Source organism: Conger conger, chromosome 11 (assembly GCF_963514075.1).
Source record: "Conger conger chromosome 11, fConCon1.1, whole genome shotgun sequence".
Classification (NCBI taxonomy): Eukaryota; Metazoa; Chordata; class Actinopteri; order Anguilliformes; family Congridae; genus Conger; species Conger conger.
The window spans coordinates 46,804,428-46,824,352 of NC_083770.1; the positions used below are offsets into that span (position 1 = coordinate 46,804,428).

At 47.2% G+C, this 19,925-nt stretch overlaps 1 protein-coding gene across 1 annotated transcript; it reads right to left on the reverse strand.

The window, feature by feature from the left end:
- Positions 1–10,909: 10,909 nt before the first annotated feature.
- Positions 10,910–19,357, reverse strand: inpp5jb (inositol polyphosphate-5-phosphatase Jb). The gene is made up of 8 exons (XM_061260087.1): positions 19,053–19,357; positions 17,085–17,196; positions 16,779–16,888; positions 16,019–16,229; positions 15,200–15,337; positions 14,985–15,068; positions 14,149–14,253; positions 10,910–13,433 (listed from the first exon to the last, which is right to left on the reverse strand). The coding sequence occupies exons 1-8, from the start codon at positions 19,319–19,321 to the stop codon at positions 13,029–13,031; spliced, it is 1,434 nt and encodes a 477-aa protein (XP_061116071.1). The 5' UTR covers positions 19,322–19,357; the 3' UTR covers positions 10,910–13,028.
- Positions 19,358–19,925: the final 568 nt, after the last annotated feature.

The window sequence follows — 19,925 nt, forward strand, 5'->3', positions numbered from 1 at the left end:
TGTCAGCTGTGGCCAGTCTGGCCCTTCTCCTCTGACCGCTCTCATTAACAACGTGTTTCTGCTCACAGAACCGCTGCTTGCTGGATGTTTTTTGTTTTCCGGACCATTCTCTGCGAGCTCGAGAAACCGTTTTTGAAAATCCCAGGTGATCAGCAGTACACGGCAGAGAAAAATGAGACACGAGTGTACATAAACTTTGCAACTGGATATTATATGCAGCGCATATTGCACATATTGTAATAATGCATATTATTACAACATTATCACAGAGGTCCACGAATATATTGCTTTGATATGAATATGAGTGAGCCAGTGCATGAGAGATACTGGGTGTCTGAGGTGGGGAGAATACCTGATCTTTAAGGTGTGGGTCTGGAGCACCTGTATGGCCTGCAGGGCAGGTAGAAGCTGGAACCTGTTGTGTGCGGCCTGTAGCGTAGTGGTTAAGGTAAATGACTGGGACACACAAGGTCGGTGGTTCTAATCCCAGTGTAGCCACAATAAGATCCGCACAGCCGTTGGGCCCTTGAGCAAGGCCCTTAACCCTGCATTGCTCCAGGGGAGGATTGTCTCCTGCTTAGTCTTAATCAACTGTACGTCGCTCTGCATAAGAGCGTGTGCCGAATGCCAATAATGTAATGTGATGTAATGTCTGATGCCCTGACTCTGACTCGTCTGCGATAAGGCAGGTGTTGACCGGGGAGGCTGAACCTGTGATGAGTTTCATCGCTCATGTCACCCCGCTCCTCATTCGCCTCCACTGGCTTCCTATCGCCGCACGCATCCGATTCAAGGCCCTAGTGTCGGCATCGCAGGCTGCCAAGGGGACTGTCCCACCTTACATCCAATCCTTAATCACTCCCTAGTCCCCAGCTAGACCACTCCGGTCTGCCAGCTCTGGTCGCCTTACGGTTCCCTCACCACGAGCACCTGGCGGTCGAGCTGCACGTTGACGCCTGTTTTCCGTTCTGGTTCCTCAGCGGTGGAATGACTTGCCTACCACTGTCAGGACAGCAGAATCCCTCCCCCTATTTCGACGCAGACTAAAAACACAACTTTTCAAACTGTACCTTAGTCCTACCTCCTGATCCCCCCCCCCCCCTTTCCGATATCCCTATCCCTCTTGTCTAACCCAAAAAAAAAGGAAAAAAAGAAAATTGAATTGCACTTATGATGACTGTATGTTTACAACAGCACTTCAAGTGTATTTTACTAGTTATGGATGTGTTGCTTCAACTTCTGGAAGAACCTACGCACTTGTAAATTGCTTTGGATTAAAAGCGTCTGCCAAATGTAAATGTAAATGTCATCTCCCGGAGTAGATGTTCAGTACACCTGGTAGCTCACTCCCAGCGCCCTGCTGTGAAATCCAGTCATACCCGCTTGCCCGGCTTGAAAACGGAGCTGGTCGAGCTAATCATAGCTAATCATAACCTTGAGCTTGGGTCAAATGACAATTACGGCTCAATGCATTTAGACTGGTTTAACGAATAAGCGAATGGTTTTAGTCACTCATTTTAATGTCCCCGAATGTTAACGTGAGTCCTGGTCCACGGACAGTCCCAAGGCCAGGACACTGCTTCAGGGGAAACGGGCAGGACTAGTTTTAATCTCATGGGCCAGTGGTCGGCCCCACGGGGGGGTCGGGTAGGGGTGGGGGGTGACAGGTGTAAGCTGTTAGTCGCCACCTAAGCGCTTTCCAGGCTTTTCTGTGCGGCAGCTAAGCAGCTCTACTTGCCGCTCTCATAATTAAAAGGTCTTGTGCAGGGTCGCTTCACGGACAGCTCGTCTCTCTCTACGCCATGCCCAACTCAGAATTCCCACAAATAAACAGTCGCCGCTGATAGATAAGCATGTGCTTAAGCTTGCCCAGTACATACAATTCCTTCAGTGAATCTGTAACTTCGACATAAAAACTCCCAGTACCCTCCAACCTCCCTCTTTGTCATATTTATGCTGGCTTCTATGTGCCAAAACAGCTTAAGCTGTTAGATACATGGATGATAATTTATTGAGAGAATAGAAGTATTTTGTATTTTTAACAATGGTTTTGGGGTGCGGGATGCGGCTAGGAGCTCAATATCATTCCTTCTTTTTGCTCATTGTTACTGTGAAATATGGATGGAGAGAAAAACAATCCATACACATTCCTGAAATTCTGATTGCTGGATTTCCTCAAAGGGGACTGACACAGCTCTTTTATTGTACTACAGCATTTGGTTCTCTTGTTTTATTATCTTTGGACACCGCAGCATCAACACTCACCATGATCCCAATACCTGCCCCAGATTGCATCAGCCAGCAGTGAGTTGGCAGTCTCCACACACACTCTGGCCACAATCTGCAAACAGGACACTTTCTCAAACAATGGTGCGAGGCAGGTGCTAGACACTTGCACTATTGACTCTGCTGTCAACACGCCCGGCTCCGTGCTCACATGATGCTAGTATGTTTGTTATGTAAAGTCATGTTTTTGTCGAGCCCAGTCTGGGATTAGGACTCTGGGTGTTAGCGGGGTCCGTGTTGTTCACTCTGGGACGCGCGTGTGGCGTTGTGACACGGTGACGGTGTGGTAGTCTGAACAGGAGCTGGGCTGTCTGTCTGATAAGAGCCACAGAATTTGACGAGCCGTGGGTTCATGCGAGATTGGCGGGGGAGCTGTGGAACAGTTTTTTTTCTGTCCGTAGAAGGTCAGTCATTAACCTCTTCAGACCTGAACTGTGTTCCAGGGATGGGAAAAATACAACTATGCATTTTCCCCATCCCAAATACATCCGGAAATGAGATGCAATTTAAAAAAATCCTATTTATTGCAAATCTTAATTTGTTTTTGTTTTACATTCCAGTGGACGCTAGGTCTAAACAGTTGTAAAATGTAACATGTAAGATTCAATGGACTAGTATTGTTTTTTTCTGATAGATTAATGTGGTGAAAAATGTCACAAAGCATTTTAAAATTAGAGTGAAATAACCGTCTCTGGGTGTATGCCTCCGCGAACCAGTAACCAGTAACCAGTAACCAGTCAAGCTGCAGTTTCCATCCCTGTCTGTCCAGCAATAACTAACTTCTAAACTTGATGAACCCACAACATCCTGGAGTCCAAGTGGAGGTTTGCGTAAAATTTGAAGAAATTCCCTCAAGGCATTCCTGAGATATCGCGTTCACGAGAATGACATGAGGTCACAGTGACCTTGACCTTTGCCCTTTGACCATCAAAATCAAACAACCCAAAAACTGTCGCCGACGCATAAAAAGGGAGAAGACGAGGTGTACACTGTAATATGCACAGGGTCTGAAAGGGTTAATCAACAGTTCCGGCGGGAAAGCAGGACAAAGGACTGTGATACAGGCATGACTTGCTCAACTGTGGTTTACGATTGTGTGTGTTTCTTCCTCTGACCATTAAAGCAGGAATGTGTGTTTGCTTTGCGATTATCATTTCAGGAACTGCACACACACTGCGGCCGATACTGGGACGTAAGCAAGCCACCACCAAAATCACCGCCCAGCACGAAGAACGGACCCAATAGCCGTATAGCAACACTTGCACTTTACACTTTGTACTTTAACTTCGCGATTGACTGAGGGCACTGGAGCAACAGGGACAGTGTTGAGTGACGGTGGTCTGATCTCAGCCATGTCTAAGGCACGCTCGGCCCCTGGCCCCTGGCGCGATGGCCAGTGGGTTTGCGGTCTCGCCGATGAACTCCACAAAATGTTTACAAATTGCCCCATATATCCCCGGTCCCCAGAGCCCGGGGCCTGTATAGGGCCTGAGCAAGTATACAGTAGCAGCACTGAGGCAACAGGTCAGAGGGCAAGGACAGGGGGCTGGTCCAGAGATACACAGCGGGGCCCGAAAGTCTGAGACCAGATCCAAACTTTTTAAATTACTAATAATATTATCAGCATAAAAATTTTGAGTGAAAAGCTTTGAAAAGATTAATTTCAGAATTTCTTCTGTCTTTGGTATGTCCACCGTTTGCTTTTAATCGTCAACGTTTGTTTTTTTAAATCATCGATGATCCATTTTGTTCCAGCATTATTTGACAATGTTCCAAAGAGCATATTGTGATGTTACTGAATGCGTGGCTTTTGGCAGTCTTCAAGTGCCCCCAATAAATGTTCAGTGGGGATGAGGTCAGTTGATTGTGGAATGTGCAGCACTCCTTGCTCTTCTTTGGTCTTCGAGTAGTTCTTGCAAAGCTTTGAAGTGACTTTAATTTGTTAAAAAAATTTCTAAATCCTAAAACTTTCTGTTTATTTTACTACATGAAAAAAAAAAAAAAAAAGATTTTCAATGTGGTCTCAGACTTTTGGACCCCCCTGTACATGTGACATATTTGTACACCGCTGAGCTGATCCTGGGTGTAATACCCCAAGGGTTACATAAACCCCATGCTTTACTCCCCATTAAGAACTTGCTTCTGACAAAATTCTTCCCATTCTATGATTTTCCCATTTGATTATTTATTTAAATATGTGACGGCTTTAATGTCACCTCCTTTCCAAGCTGTGGTTCTCGAACCTCCAGAGCACATAACCCACTTAACGAAACAATACGCCTGTTGTGCGGCCTGCATTTGTTGATTTATTAATACAGAGTAATTACTGCTGCTCGAGGCCACATTGGCTCACACCCACTAAAACCGGGAGAGCAGGCTGAAAATCACAGGGACCCCGAGAGCAAGCCCAGAGAGCAAGCTCTGGGCCAGATCTGCGCCCAGGACGGCCCAAAGTCCGCTGGAACCGGCTACAGATCCGGCCCGGAGTTGTTTGCTATCTCGGAGAGAAAATGGACACACACTGTCTTCAGGCAGCGATGGAGTAGAGTGAGGGTGGCATGGGTGTGGGGCACACATATGAGCCCCTGTGTACCAAAACATAGACAACAACTCCGGCCTAGTTCATAGAAAAACATTGTATAACAAATGTTTACAAGTAACACTGTATACCGTTTGCATTTGTAAAAACACCAACAACAACAACAACAATAATAATAAAATCAGAGTTGACGTTGAAACATATTTTATCTTTAAAATTGACTTTTTCTTTTCCTTGTTCAATGGGGAGGGGGAGGGGTCTCATCATGCCTTGCACCCCTGTGATTGACAGGCTGGAACATCCCGGTTATCTCCCCGTCTATACTGTCTCGGGACTCTATCGAACGCAGGTCTTGTGACATCCGAGCCTGCCTGGAATGCCAGACTGTCCTGTTGTCCCGGCGTGCGTTGAAGCATCAATGCGGCTGAAATAACCGCACGGTTCGTGTCGCACGCCGCACGCTTTCCTCACAAACACCTGAAGGCAGGAAGAGCGGTTAGCGGTTAGAGCGAGGGCGAGATCCTCTACCTCAGGGCCGGTGTGTCTGCAGATTACCCTGGCTAAACGAGCTATAAACTGGCTGTACACACCAACACGAGGTTCACTCATAGATTAGATCACAGAAAAAAACGGTTTAATGCAGGGACACAAGAACAATTTTCGGCTGTCATTCATGCGCTTATCATTTATTGGCATTTTAGCATTTCGGCAGACGCTCTTATCCAGAAACCTGAGGTGGCATAATGTTAGGGCTGATTAAGTAATTAAAGTCATCAGTGTGCATGAAAACCAGAAACAGATATGGCCCTTGTTGCCCACCTCTACTCTACCTGTTTCTTCTGTTTTTAGTGCTCATGCGTTCAAGATGGAAATGGCAAAATCATGTTATGGGGAAGAAAGGCCTATATACTGAGAGCTAAAGTTGGAAACTAATACTGTAGATGAGTTAATACAGTATATCACACAGGCATATGCATGTAGGCATATTAGAGACCAGTATTAGTAATTTTGTTGTGAAATTACCACAAATTGGACCACAATACTTGATAAAAACAAACAGAAATATCAAAGTTTATAACTGCATCAAAGTATTGAGGTATTAAAGGTACAATAGGTAACATTTTAAAATATTGTTACAAAATCATTGTAAATCCCTTCCTATCATTGAAAAAGGCTCACTGACATGCTGACTCACCCTCTACCTGTATTTACAGTTCTTAAATTTGAGTTTCAAAATATGCAGTTGATGGGCCGGCACTCTACCAAAACATCGTATAGCTATATAATAATTCAAGCTCATTGGTTGAAAATTGGTTCTAACTGCCACAGCCAAAGGCGTTTCAACTTCAGTGCGTTCAGAGAAGGGGGTGGGATAAACAGTGTTGTGGTTTGAGTGTATTTGTTGCTGCAATTCCTCTCTTGACTGCTAAAAGTCAGAAATTACCTATTGCACTTTCAATTAACCTGGTGCCCTTTTCCATTAGCCATTCTTCCACAACGCTCCTGCAACTGCTTAAAATAACTACATTACATTACATTCATGGCATTTGGCAGATGCTCTTATCCAGAGCGACATATAGTTGATTAGACTAAGCAGGAGACAATCCTCCCCTGGAGCAATGCAGGGTTCAGGGCCTTGCTCAAGGGCCCAACGGCTGTGCGGATCTTATTGTGGCTACACCGGAGATCGAACGGCTGACCTTGCAGATCCCAGTCACGTACCTTAACCACGACGCTACAGGCTGCCCCGTAATAACATCCGTGTGAAGTACAGTAGTCACAGAGAGAAGGGTGCTACTTACGGTCAGTGGGCACTGCGTGATGTCTTTGGAGCCGTGTCCCGTCAGCGGTGGCCGGGTCAGGGCAGGTCTCCGCTGAGGCCCCGGGTGGGCGTGGGGGGGGAAATCGCCCCTGTGAGGCGGCCATATTTAGCCTCTGTGACACTTGATCTGTGGTTGAAGCCCCCCCCCCACCCCTCTGACGCCGACAGCACCAGTACTGCAGTGCCCAGTGCTCCCAGCAGGGTCACATGGGCCGGAGGCCTGAGCTCATACCTATTAAAAACCACTGACTGATGATGTAGAACATGGGCTTTTATGGCATATCAGATAGCCTGTTGTGAATGACACCACAAACATATACACACACACAGGCATGGAGATACACACACATAATCTCTGTCTCTTCTCTTTCTCACACACACACACGCACACACGCACGCACGTACGCACACACGGAGATACACACAATCTCCCTCTCTCTCTCACACACACACACACACACTCTCTCTCTCTTTCTCTCACACACATACACACACTTCTCTCTCTCTCACACACACAGACACACACACACACACCCTCTCTCTCACACACATACACACACATGCATGGAGATACACACACATAATCTCTCACATACACACGTACATATACTCCCTCTCTTTCTCTCTCACACACAATCACACACACACTTGTAACAATTACCAGTAATTTTGTCATTACATTACATTAATGGCATTTGGCAGAAGCTCTTATCCAGAGCGACGTGCAACAAAGTGCATACCCATAACCAGGGATAAGTGCGCTGAAAGACCCTAGAGGGAAGTACAATTTCAACTGCTACCTGTACAACAAAGAATCAGTCATCAGTCCATGTGCTTTCCAAGTTTCAGAAGCTATAAATATCTCCAAAAGCCCCTGCTATTTGACTCTCTCACTTTGAGGTACTTACAGATCAGGCGGAAAGTTAGAAACAAAAATGGGTGGACCTGTGCCTTTCACATCCTCTGGTCTGTGATTCTGGATGACTGGAAGTCAGAAACAGAATTAGCAGGGGGGCCAAGGGAGCAGCCATGGGGCACCCCTAGAGTACTCAAACATAGACACTAACATCGGCCTAATTCACAAAAAAACAATCTTTACACAATGTTGACAAGTAACAGTGTGAATCATTTCTATAATAAGATTAAGTATATGTATAGGTACCAGTTATTCCAGTTTCTTGAAGAGCATTTGATGTACTGTATTGGTAAAAAAAACGAGACGAAGGAGCCACCTACTCGTATACGATCATAATATAGAAAACAAACGACAAAATGACCAAATGAACTGTACATAAAGCTTGTTGTGATCCAGTAGCCATCAAGCGACACATTGCTTCCTCGCCTGTCTGAACTGATTGATTTTCAGGTAGGGCCATTCCTCCTGCCTCACTGTAGTTCTGTAGTTTTTGTTTAAAAAAAGTGGCCAAGCTGCCACACACACACACACACACACACACACACACAAATTCACATTTAATCAGGTTTTGGTCCCGAAATAAAACATGGAATTATAGTTCAATCAGTCATGTATAATTTAGTGCAGCTCCATTCCTCCACTAAGCAGCTTCACGTTAAGTGACATTATGTAAGGACGGGATTCACAAGTGGCACACAGGAATTCAAAGAAAATCACAAGATTAGCTCAAGGGGAATTTTGACTAGGTATGCAGGTCAAAGAACTACTCATATCTTTGTGTTCGATTCAAGAGCAGACGCGAACCTTTGTCCTTGCAAATCGGTGAGAAAGCCAAGATAAGGCACATATGCTGCAGATTCACAGTTCCTGCTTGATATTCGTCTTCATTTCCCCCGATACTGTACACCTTAAGCCTTTACAGTGTGAGGCGAAAAGCACGACTAAACTGAACGTTCTAATGTTGATGAGACGGTAATGGAACGCAATGGAGTTCTAGAACACTGACGTTCCGAAAAACACTACACTACAAGGGGTCAAATATTTGCAAAAAATTCGCAAAAACTGAAACCGTTAACGAGTCATGTACAAATACAATAGCTAAATAATTGAAATGATATAATGAGCATTTGGGTCCAAAAAAGAAAATATATTAAAAAAATCAGAGGACAGAAACCGGTTAAAGGGAAATTTTATTGGGGGTTTTTTTCGTACAGGAAGTGACAGGGGCATCGAGGTGTTTTGATGTTGACACAGCAATGGCTGCTGGGGTGGAAATTCTGCCTGGACCCGCATTAGGAGCTAGCCTGCCATGTCCGTATGTTACACTTAAAAAAATAATCATACTGTTACTAGTAATCTTTTTAAAGAAAATATTTGGGGTTTTTTTCACAGAAATAGTAATTGGCAAGATGTGATTACTTTTGCCTCACACATATACATATGCCTATATACACAATTTGAATAATCTTTAAAAAAAAAAAGGCAACAGAAATCTAAACAAAACTCTACCATATACCTTTTTGCTCTGAAGATGATTTCATACCATACTGGCCAGCAGAATTTCAGTCCTCATTTTACATAATAATAATACGAGAACAGATACGTTAGCTAAATATACAGTAATATATTTGGAATTGATTGTCATCTATTCTATAGATCTCTGACAATTAAATAGATCCCACATGTACATATTCTCATCTACAGTCAGTGCAACAGGTAGCATTCAACGATAACATTCCTAAGATACTTAAATTACAGCACAATTTGGTTCGTGTTTTGTCATTATACAGAAATATACAGCATACACTCAGTAGTACCTAACAAACATCGTTCAACACATATTTCTAACCTGAAATCAACAGCTTTCTTTATAAAATGTTGATAAAGAGTTTAAAATCAGACATTGGATGACCCACAAATACACTATGTGATTTTTTTTAATTAAAAAAACACTATGAAAGCTAGGTATGCCCAACAAAACACTTCCCCCAGGTAATCTTTTTCTCCACACCAAATCACAGAACGTGCCTTTGTTAACACCAAAACAAAACAATAACGCGCAACTATTCCTTCGTTCGGCTCAAGAGTTTTCACATTTTAAAAACCACAGAGCTGCAGAGGCAGGAAACAGAGAATGGGGATGGAGAGCAGAGGGACTGTGTCCAGGTCAGCTGTGCTTTCCCTGTGAGCACGACACAGCTCTCCTGTTAACCATGTTAGTGCAGCAGAGCACAGCCCTGCAGCTGAAACCATAGGAACACGTCTTCAGCAGACACTAATGCTTTAATGGCGTCGATAGTCATCGCTCCCGGGAACAGGTGTGAGAGCCAGTCTCTCTGTTGCCGTCTATATTTCCCTGTACAATTATCAGTGCTATATGCAGTAGTATCAGGAAAACATCAGATACCACCTATATTCATTGGAGAATAAAGGGGAGGCACATGCATTTTGTGCGTGTGTGTGTGTGTGTGTGTGTGTGTGTGTGTGTGTGTTTGAAAGAGCACACACACACACACACACACACACACACTGTATATTCCGATCCTTTATTCTCTAATTAAGGGCAGTGATGTTTGATGTTTCCCTTAAGAAGAAACCTGCTTTAATTGCAATAAAAGGATATATTATGCAAGAGCAGATCTTACTGGGCTCATTTAAACAGATTGACCGGTTTAGAAATGAGATAAGATGGATTTTTATTTTTAAACTTCAATTTTAAAATGTATTTAAAATACTGTATATGACAGAGAGAGCTCTTACACTCAGTGAGCACTTTGTAGGTATTTATTAGACTTCATTTTGAGACTTGTTAAGTCTTCTGCCGAGAACTGTTGTGCATTAAAATAATTCTACACTGAAAGTTACTTAGATCACATTTCTTCCCCATTCTGATATTTGGTCTGAAAAACAGCTGAACTTCTTGACCACATCTGCATGCTATTATGCATTTAGTTGCTGCCACATGATTGGCTGATTAAATATTTTCATTAACAAGCTGGTGTACGGGACTACCTAATAAAGTGATCAGTGAGTGCGTACACACTCTTCTCTGCGGCACTAATTCCTTCCATGGTTCCAGCCTTGAATAACGATTTTCAATTTCACATTTTCCTGAACACAATGACATACACGTCTGCTACAGTAGTATCTCACACAGTGAAATCAGAAACAGCACTTAAGGGCACAAAACAACAGTACTGAGATGTGGAGTAAAGTGCACACATGTACGCACACACACACACGCACACACACACAGACATACACACGTGCGTGCATGCACACGCACACACGGACACACGCACACAAACAGACGCACGAACGTGCATACACATAGGCACACCATACACACACGCACACGCAGACGTACACACAGGCGCGAGCGTACACACGCGCGCACACACACACGCACGCACACACACGGACGGAAGCGTGACGTGTGCACACACACAGACAGTATTCAGAATATCGTGTTCAACCACACTGTGGAGTTACATCACAAAAGTATACACCGTCCTACAATAACAACCTGACTCAAAAGTCACACAGTGTCTAAGACGGAGCACTGTACTCACAACCTAATTATTCTACCACTAAACCTGACTGCTTGGGTTGAGCTGGAGGCCCAGCGCGGGGTGGGAGAGGGACGAGGAGACGGGGAAGATGATACCCTCCCCCTGGAGATACAACACCACAGCATTCACTACTGCCCGATCCCGAATGACTGGGCAGGTATCCTCTTCCCCATCATAACACGTTTAACTGTGGTCAAAGTCTGCCCAGCCCTGTTCCTGGAGACCTACCAGCCCGTAGGTCTTAAATTTCAGCCTCACTGTAACTTCACACACCTTATTCTACTGATTACGCGCTTCTCTAGCTATTGAATATGATTCTCTTGAGGTGATCTCCAGATATTGAATGGGGTGTGCTTTATTTGGGTTGGAGTGAAACCCTACGGGACGGCAGAAAACGAGGACCAGGGTTGGGCAGCCCTGTCTTAGTGACCAATGTAGGTCAACTCTCAGCACAGTCCTGAGGATAGCCCTTCCTTCAGAAGTAAAATGGCTCCCACTTCTGCTCAGGAAATGCACAACCCAGTCTCAGGGAATAACAGCGTGCCAAACCGGGAAAAACCGTTCTCTTAAAAATGGCCAGACTGCACGTGTGCAAAGAGCCTTCAGTCACAGGGGTTGTGACCCTTAACCCATCTGCTGACAGGTAATACAAATAAAAACACAGATCACAGTACGACGAAAGATAACACAATTTCAAACAGGGTCAAGTACAAACTGCACCAAGTTACTCTTAAAATGTCAGGACGCATCGTCATTTAAGATACCCGCTGAACTTTGAAGCTTATTGACTCATCTAAGCTTATTGTCAGTCATCCTTGCCAACAGCGTGTCTCTAGTTTGCTTTTTTGCTGAGAGGTTTGCAGTCTCCCGCAAGGTTTCGAAAATACTTACAGTCACATGATCTAAGCAGAGCTAATACAGTACATACTACAAATGATCTGATTGGATAACTCCCCCTGTGTGAAGGCGGGGCTGGTCTGGGAGCACAGTGGATTGTGGGTAGCTGTGGTTTTGGGTGAATTGCTCTGCAGGCAGTGTTAAAAGGCAAACGGGGTCATTCCAACTACGATTAGAGGAGGGAGAAGATAAAATGACGGTAGTAAAGACTGGGACATATGAGAGAAAGCGCTCTGGGAGTGGTCGTTGGGAAATGTCCTGCGGCCCTTTGGTGATGTCAGAAGGACAGGATGTCACAAGAGGCCTCCTCCAGTCCTGATGATGTCATCACATCATACAGCACTGCTTCTGACACTACGGGACACGGGAGCATACGAGCTGGGTCCTGGAATGAGTCTCTACTCCACTCAGGCCAGGATGTGTATTTCATGGGTCCCTGAAGGGTACTACATTTCCTATTAGGTTGTATTTTGAAATGATTTAAGCATTTGTCATGATACTTAAAAAGGTATTTGTAATTTGGGTCCCGATATTTAAAAAAATGTAAGAACCGGTGAAGTACCAGAATAAACAAAAACACAGAAACATCGTCTGTGTTTTTCTTTTCTTACGGGTGGTTTGAAATCGCACACAAACCTCTGAACAGGGGACAGCAAGAGAGAGAGAGAGAGGGAGAGAGAGGGAGAGAGAGGGAGAGGAGAGGAGAGAGAGAAAGAGGGAGAGAGAGAGGGAGAGGAAAGAGGGAGAGAGAGGGAGGGAGAGGGAGAGAGAGGGAGAGGAGAGAGAAAGAGGGAGAGAGAGAGGGAGAGGAAAGAGGGAGAGAGAGAGAGGGAGGGAGAAAGAGAGGAGACAGAGAGAGCGGGGAGAGAGAGAAGAGAGAGAGGAGACAGACAGAGCGAGAGACAGAGAGAGAGAGCGAGAGAGAGAGGAGACAGACAGAGCGAGAGACAGAGGGAGAGAGAGAGAGAAGTCATTCTGGAGGCTGGCGGGGTTGTGCTACGACTGCACCGCCTCCTTGCTCTCTCCGGCGGGCTCGGTGGCCAGGGCGGACAGCCTCTCCCCGGACACGGCGGTGATGAGGGCCCCCATGGCAGAGCCGTCGGGGGAGTCGGGCCCCGGTTTGGCCCCTGGTTTGGCCCCTGGTTTGGCCCCTGGTTTGGCCCCGGCGGGAGGGCAGGGCGAGGGGCTGCGGGAACGCAGACACAGGCCCTTCAGCTTGGACAGGGCGGGGCTCCGGCTCCTGCTCCGGCTCCTGCTCCTACTCCGGCTCCGGCGGGCGCGTTTGGGCCGGGCCGGGCTGGGGCTCCGGGACCCGGGCCGGATCAGAGCCGCCTCCTCCTCAGAGCTCAGATCAGAGCTGTCTGACGGGCTGGCCTCCGGGCTGGACGAGGGCAACTGGATCTGTGGGAGGAGAGAGGGAGGAGGAGAGAGAGAGGAGGAGAGAGGGAGGAGGAGAGAGGGAGGAGGAGAGAGAGAGAGGAGGAGAGAGGAGAGAGAGAGGAGGAGAGAAGAGGAGAGAGAGAGAGAGGAGGAGAGAGGGAGGAGGAGGAGGAGAGAGAGAGGAGGAGAGAGGAGGAGAGAAGGGGAGTAGAGAGGAGGAGGAGAGAGGGAGAAGGAGAGTGGAGAGAGGAGGAGAGAGAGAGGAGGAAAAGGAGGGGGAGAGAGGGAGGAGGAGAGAAGAGGAGAGAGAGAGAGAGGAGGAGAGAGGGGAGAGGGGAGAGAGGAGAGAGGAGGAGAGAAGGGGAGTAGAGAGGAGGGGGAGAGAGGGAGAAGGAGAGAGGAGAGAGGAGGAGAGAGAGAGGAGGAAAAGGAGGGGGAGGAGGAGAAGGAGAGAGGGGAGAGAAGGGGAGGAGACAGGAGGGGGAGAGAGAGAGAGAAGGAGAGAGGAGAGAGGAGGAGAGAGGAGGAGAAGGAGAGGGGGGAGGAGAAAGACAGAGGAGAGAGGAGGGGGGAGAGAGCAGAGAGAGGAGAGAGGAGAGAGAAGGAAAGAGAGGCAGGGAGAGGGGGAGAGGAGAGGAAGGGGTTTAACTGCAAGACAAGATGAAGAACGACACCCGGCTGACTGGTCTGAGGTTTCCTGAGGTAATGTAAAGTAGGTCTGGGAGGAGGTCGTGACCTGGAAGGGCTCTGTCACTCCCACGATGGTGCTCATGTTGTTGCTATAGTAACCCAAGATGTAGTCTCCTGAGCCTTTGGGCAAATCCTCCTCTGCAAATGTCACCTGCACAGAGTACAGAGAGGGAAGCACAGTCAACATGGCTGTGTGTGTGTACGTGTTCGTGTGTGTATGTGTGTGTGAGTGCGTGCGAGTGTGTGCGTGTGTGTGCGTGTTTCTGAGTATATGTGCGTGTGTGGGTACGTGTCTATGTGTGTACATTTTAATACACCTTTCTGCTTAGTCCAATCAACTGTACATCGCTCTGGATAAAAAGTGTCAGCCAAATGACATGTAATGTCCAGGGTATGAAATGAGCCTCAAACCGTAATGCTGCTGCCAGATATGCCGTAGATAGTGCAAGTGTTGTTTCTCCTGACTAATTGAACTCAATGGAGAAATTACTCAGAAGCAACCCTTGTATCTACTGCATATCTAGTGGCAGGCTGGTTTGATATCTTGGACCCTTTATGACTTAAAACCATTCAGCCAACTGTGTTCCACACAGCCTAATTTACAGCTGAATCTAGACCCACCCCACATTACCACTGAGATCCATTCAAATGCAAAGAGGTTTAGTATCGCTAAGTATCGGGGGGGGGGCTATTTATAAAAACATACGTAGTAAAAAGTCATTACATGGTGAAACCAAAATATATAAAAGTACCCTTTAATAAAAGCTGAAAATCTGCACTTTGAGCACAAGGGAATTTTTTCATTGCAAAGAAGAGGAAATAAAACACTGATCAGAAAATACAGAAGAAAAAGGGCGTGTCCAAACCTCGACTCATTCCCACCTGAAATTCCTGCGTCAAGTAATCGGACTCTTCCTGTTTGGCCCACGCATACGCCGCGTAGTCCTTGTGGTGCTTGAATCCGACCTGGGGAGCGACAGGAACGACCAAACACAACACTATTATTCCACAGTATTTCTATAATTTACATTCCCGGCTCCAGACCAATGATTAATACCTGTAATTAATGTCTGCGCAGAGAGGCGAACAGCCGGTACCTTGTACAGTCCGATCCAGTCCCAGGAGCTGCGCGAGTAGTTGGCAGCCATTTTGAATTTGGCCCTGGCGTCCGACACTTGGATCCACTCGTCTTCCACAGTAAGAGTCACCAAAGGAATGTCCACTTTGTAAGGGAACTACAGCGGAGAAAAAGGGTGGTTCATATGCAATGATGCAATGCAACACAATACTCATCGTATATTGGGACACTATCACGGTATTTTAGCATCGAGATATCTGTTTAAAATGTTTTAGTTTGAATCCAAGGGAACATCTAATTCATATAATTGCCAGAAAGGTGTGCGATTGTCCAGAGCTGGCCAATCCATTAGGCCCCCCCCCCCGTGTGGTGTCTTCATGTATAGCTTTTATTATTTATTATATTGTGCCCCATTTGTGGGTCTCACTCACACACACACACTCACTGACTCACACTCACACACACTCACACACAGACACACACACACTCACACACAGACACACGCACACACACACACGCACACTCACACACACACACTCACACACACTCACACACTCACACACTCACACACACACACACACACACACACACACTCACACAGACACACACAGACACACACAGACACACACAGACACTCACACACACTCACTCACACACAGACACACACAGACACACACAGACACACTCACTCACATACAGACACACACACACTCACACACACACACAGACACACACACACTCACACACAGACTCACACACACACACTCACACACTCACACTCACACACTCACACACTCACACACTCACTCTCGGGCTGTGGAGGTGGAGTGGTCCTCACCTGCAGGGTGAACAGGGAGGAGACGGGCTTGTGGTCGCTGACGGTGAACTCCATGTGGCTGCGGTAGAAGTGTTGGGTGACGGCGGTGCCGCTGGTGAGCACGGCCGTCGGGCTGCGTCTCAGCGCGTCGTTACTAACGGGCCCGGGCGGCGCCACCGGCCTCAGCCGCCACAGCACACGGTCCGTCCACGCGGGCTTCCGCTTCTTACCACTAGGGGGAGACAACGCGCGCCGGATTACCGCGTGCCAAACGACGCTCACCGTTCCGTCCTGGCGCATGTGACTCAGTGGCCCCGGTCAGCATTTCAAACTAGATTAGTTCTCAGCATAAATACAAATACTGTTATTCCTCAGCTGTTCCATTTTACTTGAGTAACGGCTGAACGTTCCCGGCCGGTGTTCATAAGGGACAGACTCACAGCCGTGCCTCGCGGTTAAGGACACACGCTGACTGAACCCAGGCTGGTTTCACGTTTCACAAACAACAATCATGGGGAAATGATGCCTTGCTGCACAGTACATGATAAGAGCCATAATTACTAGTGTTCAGTTCACAAACACACGTACACACACGCACACACAAGCAAACACACAAACACACACACACACATACGCACACACGCACACGCACACACAAACACACACACACACACATATGCACACATACACACACGCACACACAAACACACACACACACATACGCACATGCACACGCACACACACACACACACACACACACACACACACTCCCAGGCCATACCTAGTGTCGTACGTGTGTGTCCCGACATCAAATTTGTAAGTGGGGGGAAATTTGAGAGGTCCCTCCTGAAAGCCCTCCAGTATTGGCTCAGCGTCCTTCGCCATGTTGAGCTACGCCACACAAGCAGAGCAGCATTAACACTCACATTCACAGCAACACCATGACGACAACGTCAATAACGCAGCCGAATGCTAGGAATTCACAGCTAATTCTTTCTGTAGTGCAAGAGTGACATCTACTGGTGCACTCGGGAATTACATGGCCCTTGAAGTAGGTATGGGATCTGGCGGGGGGTACGCCTCTCACCTGGTCTTGTGGCCAAAGCAGAGACAGCTTGTTGTCGTCGATGGCACCCTTCACAAAGTGCATTTCGTACTTCTCAATACGAAAATTCAAGTCCCCAAACCAGAACACCACACTATGGAGAAAAGCACAGAGTTCAATTTAATATTACCTGTGAATGTAACTATGACAATAAATACATCAGTCATATTATAATTGAACAAAGACAGTATCATTACACTACATTACATTGCAGTTATTTAGCAAAATGTTATTCAAAGAGACTTAGAAGTTAAATTTGATGAGACTAAGTAGCTATGTAGCACCGATGGCAGGTGGAAGTACTGGGCAAAAACCAGCAGCAGAACCGATGGTGCTGGCTGTCCCCCCTCATGGAGGATCTTCAGCCTGCTAAATGTGTGTGAGTGAGTGTGTGTGTGTGTGTGTGTGTGTGTGTGTGTGTGAGTGAGTGTGGTGCACGTGTGTGTGTGTGTGTGTGTGTGTGTGTGTGTGAGTGAGTGTGGTGCACGTGTGTGTGCGTGTGTGTGAGTGTGTGTGAGTGTGTGTGTGCGTGTGTGTGTGAGTGTGTGTGAGTGTGTGGGTGTGTGTGTGTGAGTGAGTGAGTGTGGTGCACGTGTGTGTGTGTGTGTGTGTGTGTGTGTGTGAGTGAGTGAAACTGAATGTGCGAGTGAGAGTGAGTAAATAAGTGTGTGGTGTGCGTGTGTGTGTGTGTGTGTGTGTGAGTGAGTGTGGTGCACGTGTGTGTGCGTGTGTGTGAGTGTGTGTGAGTGTGTGTGAGTGTGTGTGTGAGTGAGTGTGGTGCACGTGTGTGTGTGTGTGTGTGTGTGTGTGTGAGTGAGTGTGGTGCACGTGTGTGTGCGTGTGTGTGAGTGTGTGTGTGTGTGTGTGTGCGTGTGTGTGTGAGTGTGTGTGAGTGTGTGGGTGTGTGTGTGTGAGTGAGTGAGTGTGGTGCACGTGTGTGTGTGTGTGTGTGTGTGTGTGTGTGAGTGAGTGAAACTGAATGTGCGAGTGAGAGTGAGTAAATAAGTGTGTGGTGTGCGTGTGTGTGTGTGTGTGTGTGTGAGTGAGTGTGGTGCACGTGTGTGTGCGTGTGTGTGAGTGTGTGTGAGTGTGTGTGAGTGTGTGTGTGCGTGTGTGTGCGTGTGTGTGTGAGTGTGTGTGAGTGTGTGGGTGTGTGTGTGTGAGTGAGTGAGTGTGGTGCACGTGTGTGTGTGTGTGTGAGTGAGTGTGGTGCACGTGTGTGTGTGAGTGAGGGTGGTGTGCGTGTGTGTGTGTGTGTGTGTGTGAGTGAGTGAGTGTGGTGTGCGTGTGTGTGTGTATGTGTGTGAGTGAGTGAGTGTGGGGCACGTGTGTGTGCGTGTGTGTGTGAGTGAGTGAAACTGAATGTGCGAGTGAGAGTGAGTAAATAAGTGTGTGGTGTGCGTGTGTGTGTGTTTGTGTGTGTGTGTGTTTATGTGTGTGTACGAGTGAGTGAGTTACAAGCCAAGTCCAAGCTAAGACCCAAGACCCGCCCATTCTGAAACTGAAATACAGTCAACTGCTAAAGAATTTCATCCCGCCCTAAAACACGGAGACGCGTGAATATCTCCAGCGATGCCACCAGCAGCAGTTACAACAGTCATGAGAGTAAACGAGGTTGAGCATCCACACAGGTGGAATAGTGTTAGGAGCACAGTGACTCTCTGGAGGAACAACACAGTGACTCTCTGGAGGAACAACACAGTGACTCTCTGGAGGAAGAGCACAGTGACTCTCTGGAGGAACGACACAGTGACTCTCTGGAGGAACAACACAGTGACTCTCTGGGGGAACGACACAGTGACTCTCTGAGGGAACAACACAGTGACTCTCTGGGGGAACGACACAGTGACTCTCTGAGGGAACAACACAGTGACTCTCTGGGGGAGGGACACAGTGACTCTCTGGAGGAGGAACACAGTGCACTCTCTCGCAGGGACGAGGGCGACTCACTCGTGGTCCAGCACGCCCTTGGCGGCCTGGCCCTCAAACTGCTGCTGCTGCAGGATGGAGTCGAAGTCGTCCATGCGCTGCTCAGAGTTCTCCATGTGCGCCGGGAGGTGGCAGTTCAGGAAGCACACGGAGTGGCCGAACACCGTCATGCGTGCGCTGACCCCACCCTTATTCCCCTGGGAGACGGAGAGAGAGACATACACCATCATACACACGTTAACACCACCCTTATTCCCCTGGGAGACGGAGAGAGAGACATACACCATCATACACACGTTAACACCACCCTTATTCCCCTGGGAGACGGAGAGAGAGACATACACCATCATACACACGTTAACACCACCCTTATTCCCCTGGGAGACGGAGAGAGAGACATACACCATCATACACACGTTAACACCACCCTTATTCCCCTGGGAGACGGAGAGAGAGATGGAGGCACATACAGAGGAACGGAGAGGAGAGATGGACAGATATGGTAAATGGTAAATGGCAGGCATTTATATAGCACCTTTATCCAAAGCGCTGTACAATTGATGCTTCTCCATTCACCCATTCATACACACACTCACACACCGACGGCGATTGGCTGCCATGCAAGGCCCCGACCAGCTCGTCAGGAGCATATAACAGAGGCAGAGTGAGAGAATGAGAAACAGACAATAAAGGGGGAAGAGAGAGAGAGTGATGAAAGGACAGACAGAGTGGGGGCGGAGGTAGAGAGAACAGGCACAAAACGGGATTAAAGGAAGAAGAAAAAGAGGAAGGTGGAGGAAGTCAAAGAAGGAAGTTAGTATCACACACGTACAGTTAGTATCAGAAATGTACAAATAATATCACGGTATATCTGGTCTTAGGTCAAACCCATGG

Excerpts from the sequence above, each read along its gene's own strand:
- inpp5jb (XM_061260087.1), bottom strand. The coding sequence starts at position 19,321 with ATGATGGTGTATGTCTCTCTCTCCGTCTCCCAGGGGAATAAGGGTGGT. Across the intron at positions 16,230-16,778 it reads ACACACACGTACGACACTAG|TGGTAAGAAGCGGAAGCCCG; the intron begins GTATGGCCTGGG and ends GTCTCCCCCTAG. Across the intron at positions 14,254-14,984 it reads ACTTGACGCAGGAATTTCAG|GTGACATTTGCAGAGGAGGA; the intron begins GTGGGAATGAGT and ends TACTCTGTGCAG.